Consider the following 14691-nt stretch of genomic DNA (forward strand, 5'->3'; position numbering starts at 1 on the left):
TGCTTTGGGGCAAGAGCAGAAAAGCTGGGGCAGCGCTTTTGGGTGAGGAGGAAGAGTGCCAGCACAAACTCGGAGGATGGAAGACCACGAACTTGAATGGTAAAACGACATACCAGTTTAACTAGGTTAGAAGAGAAGACTAGATACGGGAGGGGGGAAAATGTCTCAGTATGAACTGGGTAGGTTGGAGAAGAGTGTCTCTCTGAAAGGGTAGGAAGTTGGATGGAGTGCAGTATCTCTGTGAACTCAATTTGGAGGAGATAGAGTGTCTTTTGCAGATTGACCCCAATTCCTTAACGATGCTAATTACACTATTGGATTTAGCTGAAGCGCCACCACAAATATTTGATATCACCCAATTCCAAAAGTCTTTGGAGCATTGATTTCCCATTTGGCACTCGAACCTAGTTGCAGTTTCTGCCACAAATTCAGTCTGCTGTGTTTTTGGGAGGAGTGCTGGCAAGGAGCCTGAGAGAATTCCTTGCTCTCCTTTGACTAGCAAAAAGATGTACCAGATAATGTACCAGATGCTTTAAAGCCAATGAATTACCCTTTCTGGAGGTGTGGTCATTGCTGTTTTTGTAAGAAAACTGAGCAATATGCACACAAGGTCCCACAAACAGCAATGAGCTGAATCATCAGTTAGTCTGTTTTGTTGGTAGTCGCTGAGAGATGAATGTTGACCAGGACATCAGGAAGATTTCTGTTCTTTGAAAAAATGCCAGGGCATTTTTTTTACGTCCTTCTGGAAAGGCAGAAAGGCCCTCGGTTTAACATCTTATCTGAAAGATGGCACCTCCAACAATGCAGCACTCCCTTGGAACTGCATTCAAGTGTCAGCCTCGATTAAAATTTCACAGAGACATGATTCAAGCAGTTACAACAGGATTGTACCCATTAGTAAGCTCTCCCACTGACCCTGCCAAAGTATGGAGATCACCCTATTTGTACAGGGCTGGTAGGTGCCTGCGCCATTAGGGGCACATTTGGCAACCTGCCTGCCCCAGAATGCCTCAAACTGCAGTGTTGGTGCTAGGAATGGGGTGGATGCTGGCACCTGCTCCCCACAAAATGCCAGATTGTTTCTGCTGTGGACCAATGAAAATGTTGGTCTCACCTCCTCTTCATGGGTCCAGGCCACGATCAAGGCCTGGACCTCCAGTGTGGGCCTCACTTTCACCATCTCTGAGATCAGTACACCTCTTCCCTCTGGGCCAACAATCACCTAAGCAGTGTTTCTCATACCGTGGGCCACAGGAACTCCCAGGTTTGAGATTCCTTGCTCCTACCCCCAGCCGCTTCATGTTGGTGGCCTTGTTTGGAGTAACAGGGGGCTCCACTCCCAAACGTGGCCACAGAAAGCTCCCAGGTGAGATTGGAACTTCGTGTATCCCCGAACAGCTGTAGAATTTCGTCCGATATGTGCTCAAGACCGAGAGTGGGACCTGAACACTCAATCTTTTGACTCAGACGTTGAACCTAACATTCCAGCAAGCTAAATTTATAAATATCATCAATCGCAAAACCTATTGGAAATTGGAACAGCTGACAAAAATGTTGAATTTATTTTGATGTAATAAAATTCAGTTTCTTTTTTATTTCATAGGTTCTTGGATATTACAATAGAGAGGGAATAAACCCAGACAAGTTAATAAAGGAAATCAAGTTCATTGCAAATGATCCAAAAGAGAAGCATTTTTTCAATGTATCTTCAGAGGCTGCTTTGATAGAAATAGCTAGTTCCCTCAGAGAACGTATCTTTAGTATCGAAGGTAAATCTTTCTTTGTGTTTTCTTCCAAGTATTTTGTGTTCTTATTTTTTATTTTGGCTTATTGGTGAATTTCTAGTAATGAATCTAATTGAAGGCCTGCTACTGGTGCAGTTTTGGACTATAGGAAGGATGTTGAGGCAATAGAGAGGGTACAGCACAGATTCACTAGGAAACTGCCCACTAGGAGGAAATACAAATACGAAGAAAGACTTGAAAAATTGGAGCTGTTTTCATTAGAACAGAAGATATTATTGGGTGATTTGATAGAGGTGTTGAAAATTATGAAGAATGAGACAAAGGCAATAGAAATGGAATGTTTCCACTAGCTGACCCGTATTACAGCCCTGAATAGTGCATATGAGGTTATAGCTACATAATGCGGTTAAAGCTCCTGCACAGTGCCCCAGATGCTCAGAATGAAAGGCATGGTCACACTGTTGGGGTCTTTCCTTTAAACTTGATGTGAGTAGCTGCTCTGCTTATTTCCACTGATTTCAGTGCTTCTTTGTTGTGTTTCTAAAACTGAACTTGCTCATAGCTTCTTAAAGCTGCATCCCATCTGCTACTTGTGCCAGTTTCTCTAGAGAGCTGTCATTGTGTGCTGTCTATATGGTTATCCCACTGGGTATCTCTCTATTTGCAATGAAAAGATCAGAGGAGGTATGCAAGACAGGTGCACCTGTAGGACAGGTGATCATGTAGGAAACACCTTTATGCCACCACCTGTGTATACAAGCCAGTTGTACCTGGATGTGGGCAAAGAAACTTCTATGCAGAGTTTATAATTCCCTAAAGATACTGTGACAAAACTTTGCATGGTCCTGCAGCTAGTCCTAGTCCCTTCCAGGACAGAGAAGACACCATTAGTGGTTGTCAAGGTGCCTTGATTTTTTATGCCACTGGATCCTTCCAAGTGATAGAAGGAGAGATATATATATGCCACATCTGCCAACCTGAAGTGCACAGTTGCATCTTGTAGATGACTTGCTTGTCTTATTTTTCTGAGCTAACAACTTCCTCAATTACTACATGGAAAACAGCTAGCTATATGAAAGGGTCCTGCACTTTTATTGTCAGGCTGGAATCGCCAAAGTGAAGGCATGCATATACCATATAGACTCTACCCAAAATGCCTTGAACTTACTCAGAACTTCTTAAAGCTGTACCCCATTTTATGAATGTGCAGCTGGTCTGCGACCATAAGCACAGATTCACGCCAGCCTGGCAGCATCCCTGATTTCTTCATCTTAAGCCAGTCCATGGTGTCAGTATTATTTCAAGGGCTAGGAAGATTGGATGGATGGCTTCAGGCTAACCGAAGCTCATCACAGGTATGACGGAAATAACATGACATGACCTTTCTGTAAACACAAGGAGATACATGCTTTATAGTTATATATTTTAATGTTTTAATTCTACCAGGGACAAGCAATAAGAATGAAGATACCTTCCTGTTGGAAATGGCACAAGTTGGATTCAGTGCACACTTCGTACCTAGCCAGGTATTAACTTTTCCTGTGTGAGTTTTTTTTTGTGTGGCAATCATCAAGGTGAAGAATTAACACAGGAAGTAAATCATTTGTTTTTTTTTGCATTCCATGACAGCAGGAGCATTTAAGCACATATAGCACAGGTTACCACTGCCTTATCTGACCCAAAAATAAACTTAGACCACATAGTCAAAAGGGAAAAAGGGCAGGGACTTTTCCATTTTCTGCACGAGCAATCTCTTTCATTGCAGATTGGCCAGTTCAATCATTTGGTTCTGTGGATTTCCATCCAACAGAAATTGGATGAAGATTTGTTTCACTCCCTTTCGTAGAAATCAAAAGTAAGAGTCATTGGGATAGATTTTCGTCTTCACCACCTGGGTGGAAATCTGTCAGAGCAGATTGCCTGCCTTTTATAAAACATGCCCGATTTTTATTCCATCAGTTTCAATAGAATGACAATCAGGCGGGTTCTATAAAGGACAAGCGAGCCATTCCGTCAGTTGGTGAAGATGAAAATCTACCCCGTTCTTATTATTTTTGATGTTTGATTTTCACTCTGGATCATGAGGCAGATTTTCCTGTTTCTATGCCTGAGCATATTGCACTAATTTAAATGAACAGAAACTCAAATGGTATCCCTTACAGGTGTGCCCAGTTTTCCGCTGTGTGCTGTACCTAGGTGATCTAATGCACAGGAACGGGACAATCTGCCCCTATTTTTCTCAATCGGCAGATTTGGAAATCAGGGATTAGAAATCAGGCAAATGGCCAAAATCTGGAATTCTGTATTTTGTTATATATTGCACCAAATATATTCAAATAACCTAATGTTTTTCATTTTTGTACAATTTATGTGCATCTGAGTTTAATGTATTGTTATGGTTATCATAAATCCCAAAAACGCTGGACAAGGAGCCAAATATTTAACAACTAGAGAGATTGGGAAGTGCAGTGAGTTAGCACACTGATCTTTCATTTTTGGGACAGAATTTAACTGAATAATGGGATAAAAGTTTTGCTGTGAACTGTGAAATGGTTTTCAACAGTCTCAATCCATTTACTAGTGGTTATATAGCACACACAACCCCTAATTAAACAATGTTTGGCATTAAATTGCCAATCCCACTCAGAAAGGCTAAAGTACGGTTTGTGTGGGAAAAGAAAACATTGGTGCAGTAAAAGGTGTTCTTCTGAAGTTGGGGTAGAGTAAAAGAAACTTTACTCTGCAATACCTGCCCTGAGAGTTCTTGATGCTGTCACCAGAGGCCCAAAATAGGAAAGTGTTCTATTTTGCAGCAGTAATATCCCGCATAATATGATGAGAACAAAACTTTAAAAATTAAATCTATTCCAACATCTTTAGAAAAATGTGATGATAATATAATGCCACCCAGTGATCAATTCATTAAGTGTGGTTTCCTAGTTGTGCAGTTTATTCAAGATAAAGTCTACAAGCACTGGGAGCTGGTAGCACAAAGAACAGAGGTTTAATGTTTACAGCATGATTGTGAGGCACTTATATCACATTATAGTAAGTATTAGCACCAAATATTTTAATAGATTCCACAGTGAAAATGATTATTAAAACAGCAAAAAGTGTTACTAGTACATGTGGAGCATAGAATGCACAATTCATAACAGTACATTATTCAGTGAAGATATAAAAAAAACTGCAATTCAGAAATAAAAACAGAAAATGCTGAAAATACACAGCAGATCCATCCACATTTGAAAAGGGACAAGTCAGGTTAGTGCTTCCATTGGAGACCCTTTGTCAAAACTGTGTTTCCAGAATTTAGCATTTTTATTTTGAGTGCGTAGTGTACTCCACATGTAGATAAAGTATTTTCAACTTAGACACACATTAAGTTTGGTATACCACTGCAAAGTAGAAAGAAAGAAAGACTTGCATTGAATAAGAGCCTTTCAGGACATCCCAAAGCTTTTACAGCCAATGAAAACATTTTTGAAGTGTGTTCACTTTTTTTAGTGTATGAAACGTGGCAGCCAATTTGCAAACAGCAGGGTCCTACAAACAGCAATGAGATAAATAACCAGATAAACTGTTTTTAGTGATATTGGTTGAGGGATAAATATTGGGCAGAAAATCAAGGAGAACTCCACATCTTGTCTTCAAATAGTGCCATGGAATCTTTTACGTCCACCTGAGAGGGAAATTGGGGCATCCGAAAGCACTCCCTCAGTACTGCACTGCAGTGCCAGCTTAGATTTTGTGCTAAAGTCTCTGGAGTGAGACTTGAATCCATGACCTTCTCACTCGGAGGTGAGAATGCTACCACTGAGCCACAATTTTGGCAATCCCGTGCTCCCAGTGAGAAGTTTTACTCCAAGGGATCTCAGATTAGAGAATATTGTATTGTTGCCCTATCTGGGTGATTTGTGGAGATCTCAGCCATAGAGGGTAGCCACAACTGGAAGTCCTCAATGATGTGTTTCCTCCCGGGTGCTGAAGGGAAGGGATATAACTGAGGGGTAAATAAACTACTCTAAAGAGAAGTCATGACCCATATAAGAACCACTGACATAGGAAATGGTAGGTTGCACCCAGGGATATGTGTTGACGCATATTTATGTAAGTGTGGGAGTTACACTGGAGAGACTTTTAATTTGGTGTTTTTTTTACAAAATGCAGAGGGAGTCTGAGAAGTTATGTTCTAGTTTGAAGAGGATGGTAACGTCAGGAATAATTCCACTGCCACATACTGAACCAGTTAGACAGAAACCAATTGGATATGTCAAGACTTATCTAGAAAGATGATGTAGAAGGGTTCAAATTCCTCCAACATTGAGTCAAGTTCAGGAAGCTGTTTAGACAAGGTGTACTTCATTTAAACTGGACTAGTACCAAACTCCTTTCAGAGAGGTAAATAAGGTAGTGGGGGAGGAACTAAATTAATGATAACAATAGCAAAAATTTTAAATATGTAAAAGAATGTTTGCAGCACAGGCTGAAGTGTTTTATACAAAGGCAAGGCCCAGAAGGAACAAAGTACCTGAGTTAGAAGTATATGCAAAGTTTATGGGTTGAAGAGAATATTGATATTATTTTAAGATGATTGATAAAAGAACCAAAGGCGACATGAGGAAAATCTTTTGTGCACAGCATGTGGTTATGATCTGGAATGCACTGCCTGAGGGGGTGGTGGAGGCAGATTCAATTGTGGTTTTCAAAAGGGAATTGGATAAATACTTGAAGGGAAAAAATTTGCAGGGCTAAGGGGACAGGACTGGGGAGTGGGACTAGCTGGATTGCTCTTGCAGAGAGCCGGCTCGGACTCAACGGGCTGAATGGCCTCCTTCTGTGCTGTAACCATTCTATGATTCTATAAATATTCTTTTTTCAGGACTTGCTGATATTGGGAGCAGTAGGAGCTTATGATTGGACAGGCACAACTGTCCATAAATCATCTGGCAAAACTACAATTTTTGCCAAGAAAATTTTTGAAGACATTCTGCAAGATAGAAATGACAGTTCATACTTAGGTAAACTTTAATTTTATTCCCACTCATTATCAAATCAGTGTTCTGCGTTCAGTTTCTGACTTGTCAATTCAACTTTAGGGCAAACAAGAATGTATGTACAATTTTTGAGATATTCTCAACAACGAGCAAAGTTTTCTATCTGGTCATAGAAGCCCCAGTGGCACTGCCAGTCATAAATAGGACGACATTATACATCAACCTGCTGCACCATAGAGTGGTGGGCTGCTTGTTCATGGTTGTGAAATCCTAAATACTGAGCTCCTAATCTCAGCCAAGCTGCCATGGAAAGATATCAAGCCAAATCCAGGCACTCCCCAGAGGAAGGGATGGAGAGGAGGAAAGTCATTCCCAAGCTTTTTTTAATGCACCACCTAGTGGCTTGATTCAGAGTTGTACTGACTGACACTTTGTTCACCACAGATAATTACTTAGAACTTAAAAACTTTTTTTTATATAATGGGGCCGATGTTTCTTTCTATCTATGTACACCTGGGGGAATGCTCTGTTCCCAGGAAGAAAAGGGGACAGCTATCCATGATGCCAGATCTTCACCCCCTTTATGTAGCCCACAAATTTCTATGGTTACCCGCGGAGGTGGGGGGCTGGATTGTTGTGCCTGCCATGGTAATGAGATAGGAGGGGGATAACCAGCTCTCCTGCCTTATTCCACCGCCCCCTCCCCCCCAAGCACCGGAAGGATGCTTATTTTGTAGGGTTCCAAGAAGAATTGGGCCATAGGGCCTGCACCCTGCCCCTCTCTGATTGAACGACCAGAGTCGGAGAGGAGCATACAGCAAAGACCAGAGGACCAAAAATGTTAAGCCCCTTTTTCTTATACAGACAGTAGAACAAGCATTTGGTGCTGGAGTTTTCTGGCTGACTGTTTTTTTGACAGCAGCCAGAAGGTCCTTAGGCAAGTAGCCATTACCACAGCTGTCTAGGCCTCTCAGGCCGCAGCCACTGCCTATCCATGCCCTTTTCCATGCTCAAGGCCCTGCTAAGGGGCAGCACACACCTAGACTAATGATATGAATTCGCAAATATGGGTCGGTTCTGATCAGGACAGACTGAGCACACTTCAGGTGCACTCCACCAAACTAGCAGCAAAAACAGCAATCCTAATAAGTCAAAAGGATTCAGATGCACCACAACTTGCTCACTAGACAAATCTAGTTGTTAGGTTTTAATAACGATGAATAAATTAAGCATTTAAAGCTCAATTTAAGCATTTAATTTATATATATATTACACTTTAAAAACCTGTTATTGACTTTCCAATAATATTTTCTCTGTTGATATATTACTTGTATTTTCATTCACAGGTTACTCTTTAACATCACTGGTTACACCAGATTCTGTGTTCTATGTTGCCGGAGCACCGCGCTTCCATCACACTGGCCAGATAGTCATTTACACAGTTGGATTAAATGACGAGGTGGTAATTAAGCAGACACAAAAAGGAGAACAGGCATGTACAGTGCTATGGATCACAAGAATGTCAACAAGAATCTTTACTGTAAAACTAACTTGTAGGAAATCAATTGGGTTTAAAAAGGAATTTCAAAACATTACTTTATCAAAAAGGTGAAAAGAACCAACAATTGTGGAAATCTGAAATAAAAACAAGAAATGCTGGAAATGCACAGCAAGTTTATTAACATCAGAAAGAGAAACATAGGTTACTGTTTCAGGTGTAACACCAGTTCAGATGAAGTGTTGTCCCAAAATGTTAACTATCTTTTTCAGATTCTGATTGACCTGCTGTACAATTCCTTTACTTACTGCTTTTGTTGAAAAAGATAAGGACAATGATATTGCAACATGACTGGATTTGTTTTTTCAGGAGAGGGATATTTAACTAATTTATTAGAAAGATGAACATAGCATTCTGTTACATTTGGAAAAATTATGCATTAATTCAAACTGCGGTCTACAAAAATCAATCTTCATCAGCAAATTACATACAAACTACAAACTTCAGCTCATTCGCCACAGCAACATTGCACTAGAAATGGTGTAGGAGCCTGGCCCTTACACAGAGTTGCTCTCATAGCTAAAGAAGAATAGGGAAGATTTTTCTCTATGGATGTCTATTGTGCCTTTGACAGGCTGTGCCTGTTTTCCCTCCACCAGGCCATTTGCAAACACTGGGTGGACTCCAGGCACAAGCCTGCCCTCTGGATGAGCTGATTGCTTGTAAAAAAACAAGAGGAAATGAGATGCTGCCTGACCTGCTGAGTGATTCCAGCATTTTCTGTTTTTATGCCACAATCGGGGCCCTGGGACTTTCATATCGTCCGGGTGGAGGAGAAATTAAGTAACAATTCCCTACTTGCCTCACGTCTTCAGCCTGCCCTCAGGACAGCCATGGACCCTCCAGTCACTGGGAGTCCGGGACAGGTCACAGTACTAGTTTTTGACTGGTGTCACTCTGCTGAGGTGCCCAACAAGCAGATTCAGAAGAAAATAAGGCAGAAGGCAAAAAATGCCACTTCCCCACCTCAACAATAAGGGCAGGAAATGCCACCTCTCCCCCCCACCCATTACAATTGTAAACAATTTTACAACACCAAGTTATAGTCCAACGATTTTTATTTGAAATCTACAAGCTTTCGGAGGCTTCCTCCTTCCTCAGGTAAATGTCATGCCCACCCATTACAATTCAGGCAGGATATGCCTCCTCCCCCCACCTCTACACTATATGCAGGAAATGCCACCCCTCTCCCCCCTCATTAGAATACAGGCAGGTAATGACCTCCCTCCCCCCACCTCATTACAATACAGGCAGGAAATGCCCCTTCGACTTCATCACAATACAGGCAGGAAATGCTCCCCGTCACCTCATTACAATACAGGCAAGAAATGCCCCCCCTCACCTCATTGCAGTACAAGCAGGAAATGCCCCCCCTCACCTCATTACAATACAGGCAGGAAATGCCCCCCTCACCTCATTACAATGGAGGCAGGAAATTCCCCCTCTCACCTCATTACAATACAGGCAGGAAATGTCCCTTCTCACCTCACTGTAATACATGTACTGGGCCTCCTCCTCCTACAGGGACGTTATGTCATGAAAACACCCCAGGAAGTTCCAGGGCAGCATAATTGGGTGGAGACCTGACACATTTGTTCTTTGCTCCTTTTTCCTCTGTCCTACGCCTGGTGCAAGGCAAAGGAAAATCTGCGCTGATGTAACAAAAATTGCTGCTGTGTTAATGGAGAAAATAAAAGGTTTAATTGGGAAGGAAGGAAAATGGGACAAATGCACAATAGGAACCTAATAACGTAACGTTAAAATACTTAACCTACTTGTATACAATTGTAATTTAAAAGTGAATGACATCCCTGTCATCTTTTCAGCTTGGGTCCTATTTTGGCAGCGTATTGTGCTCTGTGGATGTTAACCGAGATTCGCTGACGGATGTACTATTGGTCGGGTCACCTATGTTTATGGGTCAGCACAAAAATGAGGAAGGAAGAGTGTATGTGTTCTCTGTCAATAAGGTAAAAGATTTTTCTACTCAATTTAATATCAGTTTGACCATTTGAGCAGCACAGTAGCAAAACATTACTTGATAATGGTAGAGAAACACTTCTACTTAGTGTACAACTGTTCATTAAATGTTATTTAGTAACACTCAGAGTGCTGGATGTAGTGTTATCTGACATTAGATAATTGATCCATAACTGTAGGACCAAGAACATATTAGCAGAATAAACGGCATTGGTTCAAATTGAAGTGTAAAAATTAAGGTAATATATTTATGCTGTAATGGAAATCAATAAGGTGCAGAAGAGTTTTTAAAGCAAAGAAATGAAATGGCATATATGCTGCACTAATATTATACAAATAACATTATCTTTGAAATGTGAATTCTTTATTTTTGCAGTGCATCAACATCAATGCAGTCTAACATAGTATGTGTGCAATTTAGCAGGGTAGCCTGGAAAAGAATGGTATCTTAGAAGGACCAATTAATGGTAGGAATACTCGATTTGGAGCTGCCATTGCTGCTATCTCTGACATCAATCTGGATGGTTACAATGATGTTGCAGTTGGAGCACCTGTAGAAGATGAACAACATGGAGTGGTTTACATTTATAATGGATATCAAACAACAATCCAACCAAAACATACACAAGTAAGAGCTTCTTCATAATTCTAAAAGGGTTGCAGGTAAACATTTAAGCTAACTGAAAATACTAGATGACATTCTTACTTTTGGTATTTTCTAGCAATAGGTTTGTTTTTAAGGCACATTAGTCCTGGGAGATGAGGCACATTCTATTTCAAGCATCATATCTCTATATCAACCATTCTTAAGTTAGATGTAGTAAGTTAGGTGTCAGCCATGGTTCAGAAGTAGCACTCTTGCCTCTGAGTTAGATGGTTGTGGGTTCAAGTCCCACTCCAGACAGTGCAGTACTGAGGGAATGCTGCACTGTCAGAGGCGCCACCTTTTGGATGAGATGTACATCTGAGGCCCTATCTGCCCTCTCAGGTGGACATAAAAGATCCCATGACTCTATTTCGAACAAAAGCAAGAGAGTTCTCCCCGGTATCTTGGCAAATATTTATCACTCAACAACACCCCAAAACAGATTATCTGGTCATTATCACATTGCTGTTTGTGGGACCTTGCTGTGAGCAAATTGGCTGCCACGTTTCCTACATTAAAACAGTGACTACACTTCAAAAGTACTTCATTGGCTGTAAAGTGCTTTGGGACGTCCCGAGGTCGTGAAAGGCATTCTATAAATACAAGATCTTTCTTTCTTTAAAGCTTATTCCACTTATAAAGGTGACCTTCAATTCAGCTCTGTGAGCTACCTATTATCACTGGCTTATGCATAATTTCCAGATTTGTCATTATAACATAAATAATAACATATAACATAAATAACAGTATTTGTATACTGTTAGAGGTCAGCAAGATCTTTAAAAGTTCAAGGGAGGCTTACCTACATAAAAGTTAGGCTGGCACAGTACTTCAGTCAAAATTGGGCCCTTTATGTCCAGCTTACAGTTCTATCCCATAATAAATAGACATTCTAATCACATTCTGATCTGTTTCCTAGAAAATACAAGCTTCAAAAATCAACTCAAAATTGCAATATTTTGGACTGTCCATTGATGGTCAGAAGGACTTGAATGGTGATACCATCACAGATCTATCAATTGGATCCATTGGGAATGTCGTGCAACTTTGGTAGGAGACTTGATGGTTCTTTCTAGTTTTTAATATGTTACTAGTAGATCTCCCATGGCATTGCCCATGGGTAGTCTGGGACCTGAAGTGCGGTATCTGATGTTTACACACCCTGCTGCAGTCTAATTGCAACAGTGGATTGTCCATTGCTGGATTCGTTTATGAGGAGCGATTATGTAAATTGCGTACGTTCTCACTGGAAAAGAGTTTAAGAGGTGATATGATTGCTGTTTTTAGGATTCTAAAGGGACTAGATAATGTAGACAAGCTATTTCACTTTGTCCAAAACAGTAGAACCAGAGGACATGGTCTGCTCTTGAAGGGGGGTAAATTTAAAACTAATCTGCAGAAACAATATTTCAGTAAGAAGTCAATCAATGGAACAGACTCCCTACAGTGGAAGTAGTTAGTATTGATTCATTCAAATGCAAATTAGATCAATTTCTTTTAGAAAATAACATTTTGAGATACAGTATAAGAGTAATTTGAGACATGACATGGTAAGTGTAGCATGCTTGGGAGGAAAAAGGTGACTTTGGACCTGTGGTTCCCAAAGCTCTCCACCACTGGGGTTTTTCTCATGTCATGTCTCGGTCTATTGTAGACTGATTGATAGAGATTGATTGCTATGATTAGTCAACAACTCCATTATCATTGCATCACGTGACTACCAGGATGGTAGAAGGCAAACAAGATAGACCTTGGTTTGTTTTCTTGCAAGGGGAATGGAATATACAAGTAGAGACTTAGGGGTTCAGGTACATAGATCATTGAAGTGTCATGAACAGGTGCAGAAAATAATCAAGAAGGCAAATGGAATGCTGGCCTTTATATCTAGAGGACTAGAGTACAAGGGGGCAGAAGTTATGCTGCAGCTATACAAAACCCTGGTTAGACCGCAACTGGAGTACTGTGAGCAGTTCTGGGCACCGCACCTTCGGAAGGACATATTGGCCTTGGAGGGAGTGCAGCGTAGGTTTACTCGAATGATATCCGGACTTCAAGGGTTAAGTTATGAGGAGAGATTACACAAATTGGGGTTGTATTCTCTGGAGTTTTGAAGGTTAAGGGGTGATCTGATCGAAGTTTATAAGATATTAAGGGGAACAGATAGGGTGGACAGAGAGAAACTATTTCCGCTGGTTGGGGATTTTAGGAGTAGGGGGCACAGTCTAAAAATTAGAGCCAGACCTTTCAGGAGCGAGATTAGAAAACATTTCTACACACAAAGGGTGGTAAAAGTTTGGAACTCTCTTCCGCAAACGGCAATTGATACTAGCTCAATTGCTAAATTTAAATCTGAGATAGATAGCTTTTTGGCAACCAAAGGTATTAAGGGATATGGGCCAAAGGCAGGTATATGGAGCTAGATCACAGATCAGCCATGATCTTATCAAATGGTGGAGCAGGCACGAGGGGCTGAATGGCCTACTCCTGTTCCTATGTTCCTAGATGTTTTGCTACAGTTGTACAGGGCATTGGTGAGACCACATCTGGAATAATGTGTGCAGTTTTGCTCTCCTTATTTGAGAAAGGACTTAAGAGGCTGTTCAGAGTAGGTTCACTCGACTGATTCCTGGGATGAGAGGGTTATCTTATGAGGAAAGGTTGGACAAGTAGGGCCTGGATACATTGGAGTTTAGAAGAAAGATAGGTGATCTTACTGAAACATTTAAGATCCTATGGGGACTTGAAGGGGTAGATGCTGAGAGGATGTTTCCCCTTGTAGGAGAGACTAGAAATAGGGGACACAGTTTAAAAATAAGGGCTCTCCCATTTAAGACAGAGATGACGAGAATTTTTTTCTCTCAGAGGGTCGTGAGTCTGTGGAACTCCCTTCCCCAGAGAGCGGTGGAGGCAGGGTCATTGAATATTTTTAAGACTGAGTTAGATAGATTCCTGATTAATAAGGGAGTCAAAGGTTATAGTAGATAGACGGGAAAGTAGGGTTGAGGTCACAATCAGATCAGCCATGATCTTATCAAATGGCAGAGCAGGTTCAAGGGGCCGAATGGTCTACTCCTGCTCTTAATTCGTATGTTTGTATAGCAATTCCTATGTTCCTATACAGCAAATTTACTGAAGCAATGTATCATAGCACTGACAAGTAAAAAATATTTCATCTTACTGATATAAAAAGATTTGAAATTCACTGATAAAATATTTGTTATAACTTTTACCTACCACTTTATAAAACTTGAACATAAGAACATAAGAAATAGGAGCCAATCGGCCCCTCGAGCCTGCTCCGCCATTCAATAAGATCATGGCTGATCTGATCCTAACCTCAAATCTAAATTCATGTCCAATTTCCTGCCTGCTCCCCGTAACCCCTAATTCCCTTTACTTCTAGGAAACTGTCTATTTCTGTTTTAAATTTATTTAATGATGTAGCTTCCACAGCTTCCTGGGGCAGCAAATTCCACAGACCTACTACCCTCTGAGTGAAGAAGTTTCTCCTCATCTCAGTTTTGAAAGAGCAGCCCCTTATTCTAAGATTATGCCCCCTAGTTCTAGTTTCACCCATCCTTGCTTCAACTTCAAAAGTTACCTTTGTTCTTCCTTTCCCAAAGTCTCTTATTCCCAGTTACCTACATTCTTGAATAGTTGATGTTTTTTGTTCTGTCTGCTGCGATGGATTTGCAGTGTTTACTTAGGGTTTATGTATCTGTTTATTCCTCCCTCCTCCCTCCCCGAAACTATCATTCTTTT

The 14691-nt window shown here is 40.9% G+C and overlaps 1 protein-coding gene across 2 annotated transcripts in view; it reads left to right on the forward strand.

The window, feature by feature from the left end:
- The window catches only part of LOC137322691 (integrin alpha-2-like), a 191588-nt gene that overhangs the window by 115153 nt on the left and 61744 nt on the right, over window positions 1-14691 (forward strand). Inside the window, exons 9-15 of one of the 2 annotated variants that reach the window (XM_067985645.1) lie at window positions 1607-1772; window positions 3195-3274; window positions 6631-6769; window positions 8092-8237; window positions 10130-10273; window positions 10708-10911; window positions 11849-11979. In XM_067985645.1, coding sequence (XP_067841746.1) covers window positions 1607-1772; window positions 3195-3274; window positions 6631-6769; window positions 8092-8237; window positions 10130-10273; window positions 10708-10911; window positions 11849-11979 — 1010 coding nt within the window. Of the gene's footprint in view, window positions 1-1606; window positions 1773-3194; window positions 3275-6630; window positions 6770-8091; window positions 8238-10129; window positions 10274-10704; window positions 10912-11848; window positions 11980-14691 lie in introns of both variants that reach the window. The other variant, XM_067985638.1, reaches the window with a different exon arrangement.

This window comes from Heptranchias perlo, chromosome 1, assembly GCF_035084215.1.
Source record: "Heptranchias perlo isolate sHepPer1 chromosome 1, sHepPer1.hap1, whole genome shotgun sequence".
In the NCBI taxonomy this organism is placed as follows: Eukaryota; Metazoa; Chordata; class Chondrichthyes; order Hexanchiformes; family Hexanchidae; genus Heptranchias; species Heptranchias perlo.